At 47.2% G+C, this 17,603-nt stretch overlaps 1 protein-coding gene across 1 annotated transcript in view; it reads right to left on the bottom strand.

The window, feature by feature from the left end:
• Positions 1-764: 764 nt before the first annotated feature.
• Positions 765-17,603, bottom strand: part of LOC121839702 (paraneoplastic antigen Ma6E-like) — a 43,970-nt gene continuing 27,131 nt past the window's right edge. The window contains exons 2-3 of the mRNA XM_042299952.1: positions 10,956-11,650; positions 765-786 (exon numbers count right to left, since the gene is read on the bottom strand). Of these exons, the coding sequence (XP_042155886.1) occupies positions 765-786; positions 10,956-11,650 (717 nt within the window). The remainder of the gene's footprint in view (positions 787-10,955; positions 11,651-17,603) is intronic.

The raw sequence follows: 17,603 nt of genomic DNA, 5'->3' as shown, positions 1-17,603 counted from the left end.
CTTTCCCTCTCCCTCCTCCCTCCCTCTCTCCTCCCTCTCTCCCTCTCTCCCTCTTTCCCTCTTTCCCTCCCTCCCTCTTTCCCTCTCCCTCCCTTTCCCTCTCCCCTCTCTCCCTCTCTCCCTCCCTCCCTCTTTTCCCTCTTTCCCTCCCTCCCTCTTTCCCTCTCTCCTCCCTCTCTCCCTCTCTCCCTCTCTCCCTCTCTCCCAGAGTTAAAAACAGATGTCTGTCTGTGAAACCGGCTCTCGGTAATACTGTAAACCATCCCTTAAATAAATAATCTCTCACAGTTATTAGCATTTGGTCACATCACAATGATCCACACCATGTGTATTGTCTTCTATATATTAATTACACATTTGGTATAATGGGAAATGTATGGATTATATCAAAAGAGAGTTTAAAACGTCAAGCAATTACTGTTTGTGTATATATATAAAATGTGTATATATTCACACACATTATCTCACTCAGAAAACAAGCTGAACCCCCTAATCAGTATAGCTGTTGTAAATGTATTATTTTTTAAATAAAGCTTTTTTCAATACAAAATGGACAATGGGTAAATAAATAATTGTCATCAATTGTGTATTGCTTTTCAATAAGAAACAAAAGGCATTGATTATTTTCATTCTTTTACATCTTTATCTAGAAGTCAATGCATTGAATACAGATGCTATTGATTCATTGGCAGCTTTTTAAAATGTATTAATAAGATGCATTAGAGAAATGCAGAACATTTTGTTCAGGCACCACTCCCTCCAGACTAGCGGTTGTGTGGTGCTGTACTGCAGTAACAAAGAGAAAGGGGGACGTGTCAGACACATGAGATCTTCTAATCCAGTGTCACGCTGGTATAAAGGATTTTGGAGACAGGCGCAGGAATACACGATAGTTTATTTTTATTTTTATACACCAAAAACAAACACGTATACTAAAACACTGGGCTGTACCCAAACAGAAATTGAGCTCAGGTGCATCCTGTTTCCATTGATCATCCTTTAAATATTTCTACAACTTCATTGGAGTCCATCTGTGGTAAATTCAATTGATTGGACATGATTTGGAAAGGCAAACACTTGTCTATATAAGGTCCAACAGTTTACAGTGCATGTCAAAAACCAAGCCATGCGGTTGAAGGAATTGTCCGTAGAGCTCCGAGACAGGGTTGTGTCGAGGCACAGATCTGGGGAGTAACCATCGGGTTCTTGGTCACCTCCCTGACCAAGGCCCTTCACCTGGATTGGTCAGTTTGGCCGGGCAGCCAGCTTTATGAAGTGTCTTGGTGGTTCCAAACTTCTACCATTTAAGAATGATGGAGGCTACTGTGTTCTTGGGGACCTTCAATGCTACAGAAGTCTTTTGGTACCCTTCCCCTGATCTTTGCGAAAAAAACAATCCGATTTTGACAGAAATATGTTTGAGACGCAAAGAAAATCCAAGGAGAGGGGGTACAAAATATGGTCAGATCAATACTGACATTGACAAAATTCAAAACAAATCGAGACATCTCTTTCAGGGGCAGTCTCGCAAAAAGAAGCATTCTTGCGTTCAAACTACTCGCTATTCAAAGTGTTCTGAACAAATTAAGGGAATCGTTCACACACATTGGCACGTTCGGTAATGTGTTTTCTGACCCTCCCTTGGTTGTATTCTGGCGGGGCAGAAATCTAAGAGATCAATTGGTAAACTCTGATTTACCACCCCAAAATATCCCCGTACAACGTATATGTGCGCCTCTACTGGATGGAAACGACAAGTGTAACGGCTGTGCTCAATGCAATGGCGCCTATAAATGTAGATCGTTCTAACAGGGAAACGGATCCCAATCCAAGGTGTTATTACCTGCTCCACTAAGGCAGTTATTTATCTTATAACTTGTCCTTGTGGTAAAAATGTGGGTAAAACAAAGCGTGAATTAAAAGTACGAATCTCGGAGCATCTTATCACCATTAGGTGCAAAAACCCGACATACCCAGCTGCGGATCACTTTTTGGAAGCGAACCACTTGATTTCGTCCCAACGTTATATCGGAATCGAACGTGTCACCCTCCGTAGGAGAGGTGGTGACCGACAATTTATTGTTAAAACGAGAGGATCCCTGGATCTTTAATTTAAAGACTATTTCTCCAGTCGGTCTTAACCTAGACTTGGATCTGAAGCCATTCTTGTGATTTTTTTGTTACTCGTAAATGTCTGCGTCTGAGCTCCCAGCGTGTACGGCTCTCCTTTTCTTTTTCAGTTCGAGAAGGAGGGCACGAAGATGAGGAACGGAGGTCAACTTTAATAGCTTGCTACTACTATAATATTGTATAAAACAATTTGTTTCTTGCCCATTTATATATTTATCAGAGTTATTGACCTCGCAATAACCGTGATACGAGTCATTTACATGGTGCTGAAACTTCAAGCAGCAGCTGCGGCACAATCAGTCGGAAATGGACAGCTCATGGTGCTGAAAGTAGGCAAATTCGAGTAGGCATTGCCTAATTAATTTGAACCGTATTCATTTGAATTAGACTTTACTAACAAGAGGGCTTTGTGTTGGAGCCTATTTCTTCCTGTTTTAGAAACGAGGTAGGCCTACCTGTTTGACAGAAGAAGAAAAAAATCTATATATCTGTACATGAGGTCACCAATCTCATATTTATGTTAATTGATTAATGAGTCACTTTAAGACCGCAGGACATTAGTATTTTTTTTTAAATGTTGTTGCTCTTATGCATTCATATGTTGTATGCTAGTGGATTTCAGTTTGTATTGCTATATGAGTGTAATAAAAAAAAAAGATCTTAACTTCAAAAACCACAAGTTTAAACATGAAGGATTTGGTAAATAAGATAACTTCTCAAACATTGTCAGGAGGTTAGACCCATCGATACATTGTTCCAAAATCTAAATCTAATCCGAAAACATGTCCAAGACTTGTAATAATTTACTTCTAGTGAGTAGAAATGTAGAAGGGTAGGCCAGGTATGTTCTAGAAAGGTTTTGGAAGAAATCTCTTGTACATGGGTTTAGGGAAAGAGGAACACCCCCCCCCCGCGCGATTACGTCACTCTGAACGGATTCCCTCGTACCGCCTACTTTTTAACACCAGGGTGCGCGCACGTCAGTTTACTGCAAACCATCGAGAGCGAGACGTCGGAGGGATTGGCTATAAGCTTTATACTACTAGAATGGCCTGGAACCTTCTTTAAAGATATTATTGTCAGCCATTTTGGTCAGGGAGTTGGTCAACCATGACATGCCAGTCCTGTGATAAGATATTGTGTAAAATAATGAATTCGAAGAAGGTACCTGCACTGTATGTTTGTTAGCCAGACAGCTTTAGAGGAATGATTCCATACATGTTTCAAATTAACTGCCAATACTCCATTCAAACAATGCATTCAGTCCACAGCCATACACCGGGCTGAAATCATTTGATGACAGGACTTCTACAAGTTATTAATACAACAAGTTGTTGATATATATTGTATCATAATAATATCACTCACAGCTTTCCATGAAAATGTATGGTCTGTTTATATATACTTTAGGATATTTATTCTGAAAGTTGGTATAAAACCCTGTATAAACTATATTTATGACAATATATATGACAATATTTTAGGTTGACAATTATATTACGCAATATATCACATCCCTTACTTTTACTTACCTGCATAAGTAAAACTCTGGATTATGCCTCTACTTTTACATGCCATTCATTCCAATTAGGCTGGTTTGGATTTCTCCCTGACCAAGATGGCTGCCAATTTCATCCTAATCCATTCTAGGAACGTAGAGAGTTTATGACAAGAGTCCTTCTAGTTCTTTTATAGATCTATATGAGATAGACAGGCAGACAGTGGTGTTTCTAGTTTAGCTTGCTAGTTTTGACGACATGTTTTTTTTTTTTTTAATGATTGTCAAAGCCAAACAAACTAGCATGAACTGCTGCTTTGGGATGCAAGTATTATAGTTAGCAACCTTTTCAATACCACAAATCGGACATCAGCGGTGCACAAATATACGGTAAGAACTGCATTTGATAGCACATTTCGTATCCCATGGCCATGCTAGTTAACAGTTAGCTATGAATAGTGTCTGAAGATAGCATGCTAACTAGAAGCTGCTAAATCTATATAGATGCTGTGTTCTTTTGATGCGGTAGCAAGACATTATCCGCTTTACCGTTTCAGTCCTATTTTCTGGGAGGTTGCTGGTAATTTAGTTGGATTTAAAAACCAGGCCACGATGCATTAGCAAACCACCTATTCTATTTTTATTTTTTTTACAGATGACGTTAGCTAGAGAACTAAACATTATTCTATTTGAGTATAGCCACCTAACCAAGGACCCCGGAGAGTTGAACAAATCTGTATTTTTTTTAAAAATTAAATCTGACCGGTGACATAGTAAACTAGCTGGTTGTCGTCGATGTTTGTCACATGTCAAATTTATTATTTTACGTATTTTATAGCTAGAACCATGTGACATTCATTGGTTCCAAGGAAACCACAAGCAACGTGTGGCCCAGCGTCGTCCAGGTTTGGCCGGAATTTGTTCTTAACTGACTAGTTAAATAAAGATGAACTGCAGTAACGCCTCTTGAACTGGGATGCAGTGCCTTTGACCTCTGTGCCACTTGGGAGCCCTGTAGCATTGACTGTAACAGAACCTGAACCCTTTTCGTAAACTTAACCTCATTCCCATAACCTGTAATGTTAATTCCCCATAACCTGCTACGTCAATTCCCCATAACCTGCTACGTTAATTCCCCATAACCTGCTACGTCAATTCCCCATAACCTGTAATGTTAATTCCCCATAACCTGCTACGTTAATTCCCCATAACCTGCTACGTCAATTCCCCATAACCTGCTACGTTAATTCCCCATAACCTGCTACGTTAATTCCCCATAACCTGCTACGTCAATTCCCCATAACCTGCTACGTTAATTCCCCATAACCTGCTACGTCAATTCCCCATAACCTGCTACGTCAATTCCCCATAACCTGCTACGTCAATTCCCCATAACCTGCTACGTCAATTCCCCATAACCTGCTACGTCAATTCCCCATAACCTGCTACGTCAATTCCCCATAACCTGCTACGTCAATTTCCCGATGACTCTTATCGAGATCTCGACATACATTCGGTTTTCAAACTGCCATCCTAGAATTCGTTTGTGTGACTTCAAAATTAGAGGCGTTGTACAAAACTAATTCCTCAGCGATTTGGATCGACCTCCTAACCAATCAAAGTTGATTATTTCATCGTGTAGGCCCGGGGCTCTGACCCGACCGATCGGTTTCTAGGACCAATCAGAATGGTCAGAATGTGTTTTGCATTCTAGGAATCGTGGGTAGAGGTAGGTAAATCAAGACTCGTGGTGGGAAAGAAACGCCAGTTGGCCAAAGCGATGTGGATAGTTAGCCACTAGACAGGCAGGCGAACATCAGCCCTGATTCCACAACATGGGTACAACAATGTATCTCATCAATCCACTTATATAATAGAAATAAGCTGCCTCTCAATTTTTGCGTCACGTGTAGCCTCATGTGTCTGGATTTGCCTTCCTCTCCCACGATTTCTAGAACGCAAAAACATTCTGACCATCTGGGGCGGCAGGTAGCCTCGTGGTTAGAGGCGGGTAGCCTCGTGGTTAGAGGCGGGTAGCCTCGTGGTTGGAGGCGGGTAGCCTCGTGGTTGGAGGCGGGTAGCCTCGTGGTTGGAGGCGGGTAGCCTAGTAACCGAAAGGTTGCAAGACCAAATCCCGAGCCGACAAGGTAAAAATCTGTCATTCCTCCCTGAACAAATCAAATCAAATCAAATTTTATTTGTCACATACACATGGTTAGCAGATGTTAATGCGAGTGTAGCGAAATGCTTGTGCTTCTAGTTCCGACAATGCAGTAATAACGAGCAAGTAATCTAACTAACAATTCCAAAAAAAAACTACTGTCTTATACACAGTGTAAGGGGATAAAGAATATGTACATAAGGATATATGAATGAGTGATGGTACAGAGCAGCATAGGCAAGATACAGTAGATGATATCGAGTACAGTATATACATATGAGATAAGTATGTAAACCAAGTGGCATAGTTAAAGTGGCTAGTGATACATGTATTACATAAGGATGCAGTCGATGATATAGAGTACAGTATCAACGTATGCATATGAAATGAACAATGTAGGGTAAGTAACATTATATAAGGTAGCATTGTTTAAAGTGGCTAGTGATATATTTACATAATTTCCCATCAATTCCCATGATTAAAGTGGCTGGAGTAGAGTCAGTGTCATTGACAGTGTGTTGGCAGTAGCCACTCAATGTTAGTGGTGGCTGTTTAACAGTCTGATGGCCTTGAGATAGAAGCTGTTTTTCAGTCTCTCGGTCCCAGCTTTGATGCACCTGTACTGACCTCGCCTTCTGGATGACAGCGGGGTGAACAGGCAGTGGCTCGGGTGGTTGATGTCCTTGATGATCTTTATGGCCTTCCTGTAGCATCGGGTGGTGTAGGTGTCCTGGAGGGCAGGTAGTTTGCCCCCGGTGATGCGTTGTGCAGACCTCACTACCCTCTGGAGAGCCTTACGGTTGAGGGCGGTGCAGTTGCCATACCAGGCGGTGATACAGCCCGCCAGGATGCTCTCGATTGTGCATCTGTAGAAGTTTGTGAGTGCTTTTGGTGACAAGCCGAATTTCTTCAGCCTCCTGAGGTTGAAGAGGCGCTGCTGCGCCTTCCTCACGATGCTGTCTGTGTGAGTGGACCAATTCAGTTTGTCTGTGATGTGTATGCCGAGGAACTTAAAACTTGCTACCCTCTCCACTACTGTTCCATCGATGTGGATGGGGGTGTTCCCTCTGCTGTTTCCTGAAGTCCACAATCATCTCCTTAGTTTTGTTGACGTTGAGTGTGAGGTTATTTTCCTGACACCACACTCCGAGGGCCCTCACCTCCTCCCTGTAGGCCGTCTCGTCGTTGTTGGTAATCAAGCCTACCACTGTTGTGTCGTCCGCAAACTTGATGATTGAGTTGGAGGCGTGCATGGCCACGCAGTCGTGGGTGAACAGGGAGTACAGGAGGGGGCTCAGAACGCACCCTTGTGGGGCCCCAGTGTTGAGGATCAGCGGGGAGGAGATGTTGTTGCCTACCCTCACCACCTGGGGGCGGCCCGTCAGGAAGTCCAGTACCCAGTTGCACAGGGCGGGGTCGAGACCCAGGGTCTCGAGCTTGATGACGAGCTTGGAGGGTACTATGGTGTTGAATGCCGAGCTGTAGTCGATGAACAGCATTCTCACATAGGTATTCCTCTTGTCCAGATGGGTTAGGGCAGTGTGCAGTGTGGTTGAGATTGCATCGTCTGTGGACCTATTTGGGCGGTAAGCAAATTGGAGTGGGTCAAGGGTGTCAGGTAGGGTGGAGGTGATATGGTCCTTGACTAGTCTCTCAAAGCACTTCATGATGACGGATGTGAGTGCTACGGGGCGGTAGTCGTTTAGCTCAGTTACCTTAGCTTTCTTGGGAACAGGAACAATGGTGGGAACAGGAACAACAACAAGGCAGTTAACCCGCTGTTCCTAGGCTGTCATTGAAAATAAGAATTTGTTCTTAAACTGACTTTCCTTTTTTAAACAAAAAGGTCAAATAAATGACGCGCACAGCCTCAAGGGAGGTTCTTCATTCTGTCACCATTGAAGACAGGCTTGTGACTATAGAGGATATCATAAATCAAATGTATGCTTTGTTATTAGGCAGGTCACAGCCCGGATGCAAATATGGCCAACCTTTTTTGTTTGAGGTAGCAACAAGACCTAGCTAGTGTCAACAAGTTCATTGTGTGTTGGCCTAAGACTTGTGCTATTGACAGTATTTCTGCTTCAGGCAAGATGTGGAGATGACCATTTTAGTTACTGTATTCATTTCAATGCTAACTGAGACAAATCCTCCCTCCCTCCATGTCCTCCTCGTCTCCTTAGGAAACTGTTTTAAAGATCACAGATGTATGTTTGTGGTTACTGGTTAGCTTTGTGGCTACTGGTTAGATTTGTTGCTCCTGGTTAGCTTTGTGGCTCCGGGTTAGCTTTGTGGCTCCTGGTTAGCTTTGTGGCTCCTGGTTAGCTTTGTGGCTACTGGTTAGCTTTGTGGCTACTGGTTAGCTTCTCAGCTAGGGTCTGAACAGAAGGGATACTTAAAGTTAGCATGATGTTTTTTCAGACCATTTGACTGGGAGATGTTAATGTCCTATGATGACACACTCTACTGTTAACTTTACTTCCATTTTCTCTTTCACTCACTCTCTCCTCTCACTCTCCCCTTGCTCTCTCTCTCTCTCTCTCTGTCTCTCACTCTCCCCTTGCTCTCTCTCTCTCTCTCCCTCCCCTTGCTCTCTCTCTCTCTCTCTCTGTGTCTCTCACTCTCCCCTTGCTCTCTCTCTCTCTCTCTCTCTCTCTCTCCCTCCCCTTGCTCTCTCTCTCTCTCTCTCTCTCTCCCCCTTGCTCTCTCTCTCTCTCCCCTTGCTCTCTCTCTCTCTCTCTCTCTCTGTGTCTCTCACTCTCCCCTTGCTCTCTCTCTCTCTCTCTCTCTCTGTGTCTCTCACTCTCCCCTTGCTCTCTCTCTCTGTGTCTCTCACTCTCCCCTTGCTCTCTCTCTCTCTGTCTGTGTCTCTCACTCTCCCCTTGCTCTCTCTCTCTCTCTCTCTGTGTCTCTCACTCTCCCCTTGCTCTCTCTCTCTCCCCTTGCTCTCTCTCTCGCCATCTCTCTGTATGTCTCTATCTTTCTCTCTCTGTCGGTATCTCTTTCTCTACATTTAATTTCTCTTTTATTCTTGTTTTCGTGGCTTGTGTAACAAAACACATATGTCATATAACCATTTGACTGACCCGAAGCTGCTTCCACATGTGGACAGGGGCCCACTGCGGGTTTAGTAAATCAGCATAGAAGCATTACAGAAGAGCGCCGCACACCACCTGCAGAGCGCCGCACACCACCTGCAGAGCGCCGCAGAGCGTCGCACGCCTCCAGCAGAGCGCCGCACGCCACCGCAGGGCGCCGCACGCCACCAGCAGGGCGCCGCACACCACCTGCAGAGCGCCGCACACCACCTGCAGAGCGCCGCAGAGCGTCGCACGCCTCCAGCAGAGCGCCGCACGCCACCGCAGGGCGCCGCACGCCACCAGCAGAGCGCCGCACGCACACACATCGTCCCAGATGGCACCTTATTCTGTTCCGTGCACTTCTTTTAGCGAGGGCCCTATGGGTAGTGCACTACATTTGGCGAGGGCCCTATGGGTAGTGCACTACATTTGGCGAGGGCCCTATGGGTAGTGCACTACATTTGGCGAGGGCCCTATGGGTAGTGCACTACATTTGGCGAGGGCCCTATGGGTAGTGCACTACATTTGGCGAGGGCCCTATGGGTAGTGCACTACATTTGGCGAGGGCCCTATGGGTAGTGCACTACATTTGGCGAGGGCCCTATGGGTAGTGCACGATACACGGAGTAGGCTGACATTCTAGAGACACACACTTTGGCTGGTTGGCACCTGAACAGTTGGCTAGTTAATTGGATGTTTTAGCTTCAGAGGTCTCTGCCAACATGTTGAGTTACAGAGAGAGTTATCAGCAGCTATGTTTACCCTCTGAGCTTGTAGCTCCTGTATCCTTTAACCTTGCTACCATTGGCTGTACACAAGGAGGAAGATCTTGGTTGTAGGACAGCTGAACGTAATGAAAGGGAGAGTCAATCATCCGCTCACTATTTAGGCCAGGGCCCACCAGGGCCCACCATGCTAGCTGCCTGGCAGTCTCTCTGCATCCCTAATGTTTCCTGTGTAGTGTACTACTGTTGGCCACACCATGGCCCACAGGGCTCTCTGGTCATAACTAGAGTACCATTTCTCACGTAAAGCCTCTGTCTACAGTCTGGGCTACGCTGTTCTGTCTACAGTCTGGGCTGGGCTGTTCTGTCTACAGTCTGGGCTGGGCTGTTCTGTCTACAGTCTGGGCTGGGCTGTTCTGTCTACAGTCTGGGCTGGGCTGTTCTGTCTACAGTCTGGGCTGGGCTGTTCTGTCTACAGTCTGGGCTGGGCTGTTCTGTCTACAGTCTGGGCTGTTCTGTCTACAGTCTGGGCTGTTCTGTCTACAGTCTGGGCTGGGCTGTTCTGTCTACAGTCTGGGCTGGGCTGTTCTGTCTACAGTCTGGGCTGGGCTGTTCTGTCTACAGTCTGGGCTGGGCTGTTCTGTCTACAGTCTGGGCTGGGCTGTTCTGTCTACAGTCTGGGCTGTTCTGTCTACAGTCTGGGCTGGGCTGTTCTGTCTCCATTATGAAACTGAGAGGCCATTTGAAAGATAATCAACTCAATCAAGCTCTATTAGTGGCAATACAATTAATTACCTGGTTATAGCCTGCTGTGTTAATACAACTCTCATAGGTTTTGTGTGTGTGTGTGTGTGTGTGTGTGTGTGTGTGTGTGTAACCTTTATTTAACTAGGCAAGTCAGTTAAGAACAAATTCTTATTTACAATGACGGCCTACCCCGGCCAAACCCGGACGACGCTGGGCCAATTGAGCGCCGCCCTATGGGACTCTCAATCACGGCCCGGTTGGGATACAGCCTGGATTCGAACCAGGGTGTCTGTAGTGACGCCTCTAGCACTGAGATGCAGTGTTTCAGATCGCTGCTCCTACTCGGTGGCCCCCGCGGTTCTGGGCTCATGGTTCATATAGCCCGGACCAGTCGTTATACTGAGGCGGTTTTTCCATGGTCACTATTACCTCAGACAGTCACTGCCATCTGTGATTAGCAGCCCACTCCACTACTCTGAGCCCTTATCACAGGAAAACACCTTGAGGCCCCTTTGTGGCATGATTAACGATACACACCTGTTACTGTCCGTGTAAATGAATTGCTGCAGGCTGTAAGTAATGTGGCACAGACATGCCAAGTGTTTCTAATGCACCTGGCCTCCCCTTGGCCCCGCCTCCCCTTGGCCCCGCCTCCCCATGGCCGGCCCCGCCTCCCCATGGCCGGCCCCGCCTCCCCCATGGCCGGCCCCGCCTCCCCTTGGCCCGCCCGCCCGGCCTCCCCTTGGCCCGCCCGCCCGGCCTCCCCTTGGCCCGCCCGCCCGGCCTCCCCTTGGCCCGCCCGCCCGGCCTCCCCTTGGCCCGCCCGCCCGGCCTCCCCTTGGCCCGCCCGCCCGGCCTCCCCTTGGCCCGCCCGCCCGGCCTCCCCTTGGCCCGCCCGCCCGGCCTCCCCTTGGCCCGCCCGGTCTCCCCTCGGCCCGCCCCGCCTCCCCTCGGCCCGCCCCGCCTCCCCTCGGCCCGCCCCGCCCCGCCTCCCCTTGGCCGGCCCCGCCTCCCCTTGGCCCGCCCGGCCTCCCCTTGGCCCGCCCGCCCGGCCTCCCCTTGGCCCGCCCGCCCGGCCTCCCCTTGGCCCGCCCGGCTTCCCCTTGGCCCGCCCGGTCTCCCCTTGGCCCGCCCGGTCTCCCCTTGGCCCGCCCCGCCTCCCCTTGGCCCGCCTCGCCCCGCCTCCCCTTGGCCCGCCTCGCCCCGCCTCCCCTTGGCCCGCCCGGCCTCCCCTTGGCCCGCCCCGCCTCCCCTTGGCCCACCCCGCCTCCCCTTGGCCCGGCCCGCCCCGCCTCCCCTTGGCCCGATGCTGAACAGTTGCCACAGTGTGAAGAGAAACATACCAAAGGCTTGGAATTACGACTAGCTGTCTCTGAGAGCCTCTCAACAAAACACTGTCCTCAATGAAACGTGTTCTATGCACCCAGTCAAAAGATCATCACTGTGGTTCTACTGTCAGACATGGACTCTCTACAGGTGGCCATGCTATAGGTTCACCAGATGAGAACTGTGGTTCTACTGTCAGACATGGACTCTCTACGGGTGGCCATGCTATAGGTTCACCAGATGAGAACTGTGGTTCTACTGTCAGACATGGACTCTCTACGGGTGGCCATGCTATAGGTTCACCAGATGAGAACTGTGGTTCTACTGTCAGACATGGACTCTCTACAGGTGGCCATCCTATAGGTTCACCAGATGAGAACTGTGGTTCTACTGTCAGACATGGACTCTCTACAGGTGGCCATGCTATAGGTTCACCAGATGAGAACTGTGGTTCTACTGTCAGACATGGACTCTCTACGGGTGGCCATGCTATAGGTTCACCAGATGAGAACTGTGGTTCTACTGTCAGACATGGACTCTCTACAGGTGGCCATGCTATAGGTTCACCAGATGAGAACTGTGGTTCTACTGTCAGACATGGACTCTCTACAGGTGGCCATGCTATAGGTTCACCAGATGAGAACTGTGGTTCTACTGTCAGACATGGACTCTCTACAGGTGGCCATGCTATAGGTTCACCAGATGAGAACTGTGGTTCTACTGTCAGACATGGACTCTCTACGGGTGGCCATGCTATAGGTTCACCAGATGAGAACTGTGGTTCTACTGTCAGACATGGACTCTCTACGGGTGGCCATGCTATAGGTTCACCAGATGAGAACTGTGGTTCTACTGTCAGACATGGACTCTCTACAGGTGGCCATGCTATAGGTTCACCAGATGAGAACTGTGGTTCTACTGTCAGACATGGACTCTCTACAGGTGGCCATGCTATAGGTTCACCAGATGAGAACTGTGGTTCTACTGTCAGACATGGACTCTCTACAGGTGGCCATCCTATAGGTTCACCAGATGAGAACTGTGGTTCTACTGTCAGACATGGACTCTCTACAGGTGGCCATGCTATAGGTTCACCAGATGAGAACTGTGGTTCTACTGTCAGACATGGACTCTCTACAGGTGGCCATGCTATAGGTTCACCAGATGAGAACTGTGGTTCTACTGTCAGACATGGACTCTCTACAGGTGGCCATCCTATAGGTTGGAAACACTCAAAAAGCCGGGCTAGGAGGTGATGATGATGGTGTCACGTGCACAGCCGGGACCTTATCTGATTCATGTTGAGGAGACATACACACGCGGCTCACCTGAGAGAGAGAGACGAGAGAGGGGGAGAGACGTTCAACAGCAGGAAACCAGAGCATACAGTTTGTTTTTTAATTGAAGCAGTTAACAGGATACAGAATTGCTTCATCTTGTACATCAAACATTAATCACTTAAATTCTGTTTTAATATGGGGAAAGTACTACATTTCCCAGAATGCATTAGTCTAACCCTCAAATTTAAATGTGTCATTTAGCAGACACACTTACCCAGAGATTTACATGTGAGTAAGGGCATACTTTTTCATACTGGTCCCCTCATGGGAATCGAACCCACAACCCTGGCGTCTACCAACTGAGCCACGCGGACTAAGTTGACCATAAATCCTTCAAAAAGAAGCCAAACAAACAAACAAAATGGTTGGTGGAAATATAATTGCCTATTATAAACATTAAGTTTAAAAGCGTAAGCCTATATGAACATTGATCTCTGGAAGTGTTTCCTGTCAGATTCAAGGAAACTCATGCTCTATGACTGAGTGGAATTGCAGTGCAATTAAATTTTACTTCCTGTCAATCAAATAAAAACATTCTACATCCTGTTGGGGTGGCCAATTCAATTTAAATTTCAACTTATGTTGGGAGTAAATTTCAAAATTCTCAATTGAGCGCAACCCAAGGGGTGGCTGGTAGCCTAGTGGTTAGAGGGTTGAGCCAGTAACCGAAAGGTTGCTAGATCGAATCCCCGAGCTGACAAAAATCTGTCGTTCTGCCCCTGAACAAGGCCCACTGTTCCTAGGCCAGTCGTTGTATAATAATTGAACTGACTTGCCTAAGTGCCATAAAGTCGTTGTACCCTGTAGATTATATTACCACCCTTGGCCTTCCCTCAAGTTCTGAGATCTTGGCTGTGTTTCAAACTCATTAGAGACACACCGTCCTCCACTTACCCTCGCCTTGTGCCCTTGGGGGTAATTCCTGCGACAACAATCTTTGTCGTCGGTCCAAATGGTTAGCCGAACAAGGGAAGTTGGCAACGTAAACCCCTCAGTCCTCGTTTTTGGAGTTGAGTTTGCGAGTGTACAATTATGTTGACCTCGACACCTGAAACGACCCATAATTCAATTCGCGACGATTGTATATCTGCTAAGAAAAGTCAGCCAAAACTTAAAAACAATGTTAGTATTGAGAAGTCAACATACAAGTGAAAGTAAAAAAACAACAAATGTAAATAAGTTAGAAATTGTGCTATTAATGAACATGACGGCTCAAACGCGTGTCATAAAATTATGTTTTTTTGTTTGGTTTGGCTTTTGGAAACGTTAGCTTGCGCACAACTTTCCCTGATATCACACTAAGACATTGTCATTTTTGATTTGACCGGATATAGTCGGATGGCTAACATTCGATGCCTGCGGATGCGTTGTCTTCGAGTCCCAAGATATGAAATACAATCATAATTGACTGTGTCGCATATAAATCACACACAACCTCCACCGCTGGTTCCATGACGACTGAAAACAACACAAGTGTGGGACAAGCGAGTGACACATTTCCAGCCAAGACCGGCCCATTTTAAAATGAATTCATTCTCACCTCTCCCCTTGCCCTGCCAGTGTCAACTGCGTCAGACGTCATTAGAAGTGTCCACTTCATTTGAGGGTTGAGGGGGAGAGGGTGTGTGATTTTTAAGTGTTTGGAATGCAGCCCTAGTCTACTGGTAACTAGTGAGTCTACCCTCATCCTTCCCTAGCCCTACCCTACCCTCATCCTTCCCTAGCCCTACCCTCATCCTTCCCTACCCTCATCCTTCCCTACCCTCATCCTTCCCTAGCCCTACCCTACCCTCATCCTTCCCTAGCCCTACCCTCATCCTTCCCTACCCTCATCCTTCCCTAGCCCGACCACAACACTGTTTTTAAAGGAGGTGCTGTGTTTACATCATATAGGTTAGCCCTGCCTATAGTGTGTGTGTGTGTGTGTGTGTGTACACCAGTATATGACATCATTATTCGGTGTAGTCCTGGAGGAAACGGCAGCCGGTGACTCACTGATGTGGGAAATGTTTGATAATACTGATCTAATGTCCCCTCTTCCTCCTCCTCTTCCTCCTCCTCTTCCTCCAGTCAGATAATACTGACCTAATGTCCCCTCTTCCTCCTCTTCCTCCAGTCAGATAATACTGACCTAATGTCCCCTCTTCCTCCTCCTCTTCCTCCAGTCAAATAATACTGACCTAATGTCCCCTCCTCCTCTTCCTCCAGTCAAATAATACTGACCTAATGTCCCCTCTTCCTCCTCCTCTTCCTCCAGTCAGATAATACTGACCTAATGTCCCCTCTTCCTCCTCCTCTTCCTCAGTCAGATAATACTGACCTAATGTCCCCTCTTCCTCCTCCTCTTCCTCAGTCAGATAATACTGACCTAATGTCCCCTCTTCCTCCTCCTCTTCCTCCAGTCAGATAATACTGACCTAATGTCCCCTCCTCCTCCTCCTCCTCCTCCAGTCAGATAATAGTGACCCTAATGTTCCCTCCTCCTCTTCCTCCAGTCAGATAATAGTGACCTAATGTTCCCTCCTCCTCTTCCTCCAGTCAGATAATAGTGACCTAATGTTCCTCTTCCTCCTCATCCTCCTCCAGTCAGATAATAGTGACCTAATGTTCCCTCCTCCTCCTGTCAGATAATAGTGACCAAGGAGCCAGCCTTCTGCCCAGGTGTCAGGTGAGGTTGTGTGTGCCGCACTTAACCCTTCCCTTTCCCTTAACACTATGGGCCCCACCCACTGGCCTTTACTCACTGATCTAGGACCAGTTACTACCCATAGCCTAACCTGAAGGAGGAATAGAGAGCCAATCATGGGAGGAATATTAAAAACTGAGCCCAGATCAGTCGGAGTTTAGGACTGCTGGCTCTGGCTCTACCCTGGTTAAATCCCACAGGGCTGTCAAAGGAAATGAGCAGATTATCCTCAACCAGCGGTATGTCCTGCTGCGTGGGTGCCTTACTGCCTGCCTGACTGCCTGACTGCCTGCTTACTGCCTGCCTTACTGCCTGCCTGACTGACTGCCTGCTTACTGCCTGACTGACTGCCTGCTTACTGACTGCCTACTGACTGCCTGACTGCCTGCTTACTGACTGCCTGCTTACTGCCTACCTGACTGCCTGCTTACTGCCTACCTGACTGCCTGCTTACTGCCTGCCTGACTGCCTGCTTACTGCCTGCCTGCCTGCTTACTGACTGCCTGCTTACTGCCTGTGCCTGCCTCTTGGGGTTATTTTTGTGCAGTGGCCCTGTCAGGGCAGGCAGGCAAGGTGAGGCTGTGAATAGCCTGAAAATAACCCAGAGGGAGAGGGTCATGGTGTCTGGACTGCCTCTAAAATGACCCAGAAGGAGAGGGTCATGGTGTCTGGACTGCCTCTAAAATGACCCAGAAGGAGAGGGTCATGGTGTCTGGACTGCCTCTAAAATGACCCAGAAGGAGAGGGTCATGGTGTCTGGACTGCCTCTAAAATGACCCAGAGGGAGAGGGTCATGGTGTCTGGACTGCCTCTAAAATGACCCAGAGGAAGAGTAAACACTCTGTCTATTGGCTAATAGGCTGCGTAACTTTGAAGATCTGACTAAAGAGGAGTAGAGTAGCCTGTCCCCTCCCAGCCCACAGTTTTAGATGGATTTGACCAGTTTCTGGAGAGACTTGAGACACACACACACTCTCACACCACCAGCTCATAGTACATCTTCGAAAGCCATAGCTTCTGTTCTGCTCCATAATTTCTCTCCCCCTCTCTCTCTCTCTCTCTTCTCTCTCCTCTCTTCTCTTCTCTTCTCTCTCTCTCTTTCTCTTCTTTCTCTCTCTCTCTTCTCTCTCTCTCTCTCTTCTCTTCTCTCTCTCTCTTCCCACTCTCTCTCCCACACTCACACAGGCATTTGTATATTCCTCTCTGAGATACAGTGCCTTCGGAAAGTATTCAGACCCCTTGACTTTTTCCACATTTTGTTATGTTACAGCCTTATTCTGAAATTGATTAAATAATGGTTTTCCCTTAGCAATCTACACACAATACCCCATAATGATATTGCAATACCTCATAATGATATTGCAATACCCCCATAATGAGAAATCAAAAAACGGTTTTGATTTTATTTTTTGCAAAATGTATTAAAAATAAAGTATTCAGACCTTTGCTATGAGAGCTCCAGGTGCATCCTGTTCCCATTGATCATCCTTCAGGTGTTTCTACAGCTTGATTGGAGTCCATCTGTGGTAAACTCAAATGATTGGACATGATTTGAAAGGCACACACCTGTCTATATAGGTCCGACTGTTGACGGTGCATGTCAGAACAAGGGTATAAATTTAAAAAAATGTATTCAGCATTGAAGGTCCCCAAGAACACAGTGTCCTCCATCATTCTTAAATGGAAGAAGTTTGGAACCACCAAGACTGTCCCTATAGGTGGCTGCCCGGCCATCTCCCCCAAATACAGGTGTGCTAAGCTTGTAGCGTCATACCCAAGAAGACTCGAGTCTGTAATCGCTGCCAAAGGTGCTTCAACAAAGTACTGAGTAAAGGGTCTGAATACTTATGTAAATGTGATCTGTTTTTTTATTAATTAGCAAACCTCTCCTCCTTCTATCCACCTCTTCT

This window comes from Oncorhynchus tshawytscha, linkage group LG16 (genome assembly GCF_018296145.1).
Source record: "Oncorhynchus tshawytscha isolate Ot180627B linkage group LG16, Otsh_v2.0, whole genome shotgun sequence".
NCBI classification, from domain to species: Eukaryota; Metazoa; Chordata; class Actinopteri; order Salmoniformes; family Salmonidae; genus Oncorhynchus; species Oncorhynchus tshawytscha.
The sequence above is the reverse complement of the archived record's forward strand: the minus strand, read 5'-3'. Positions and strand labels throughout refer to the sequence as shown.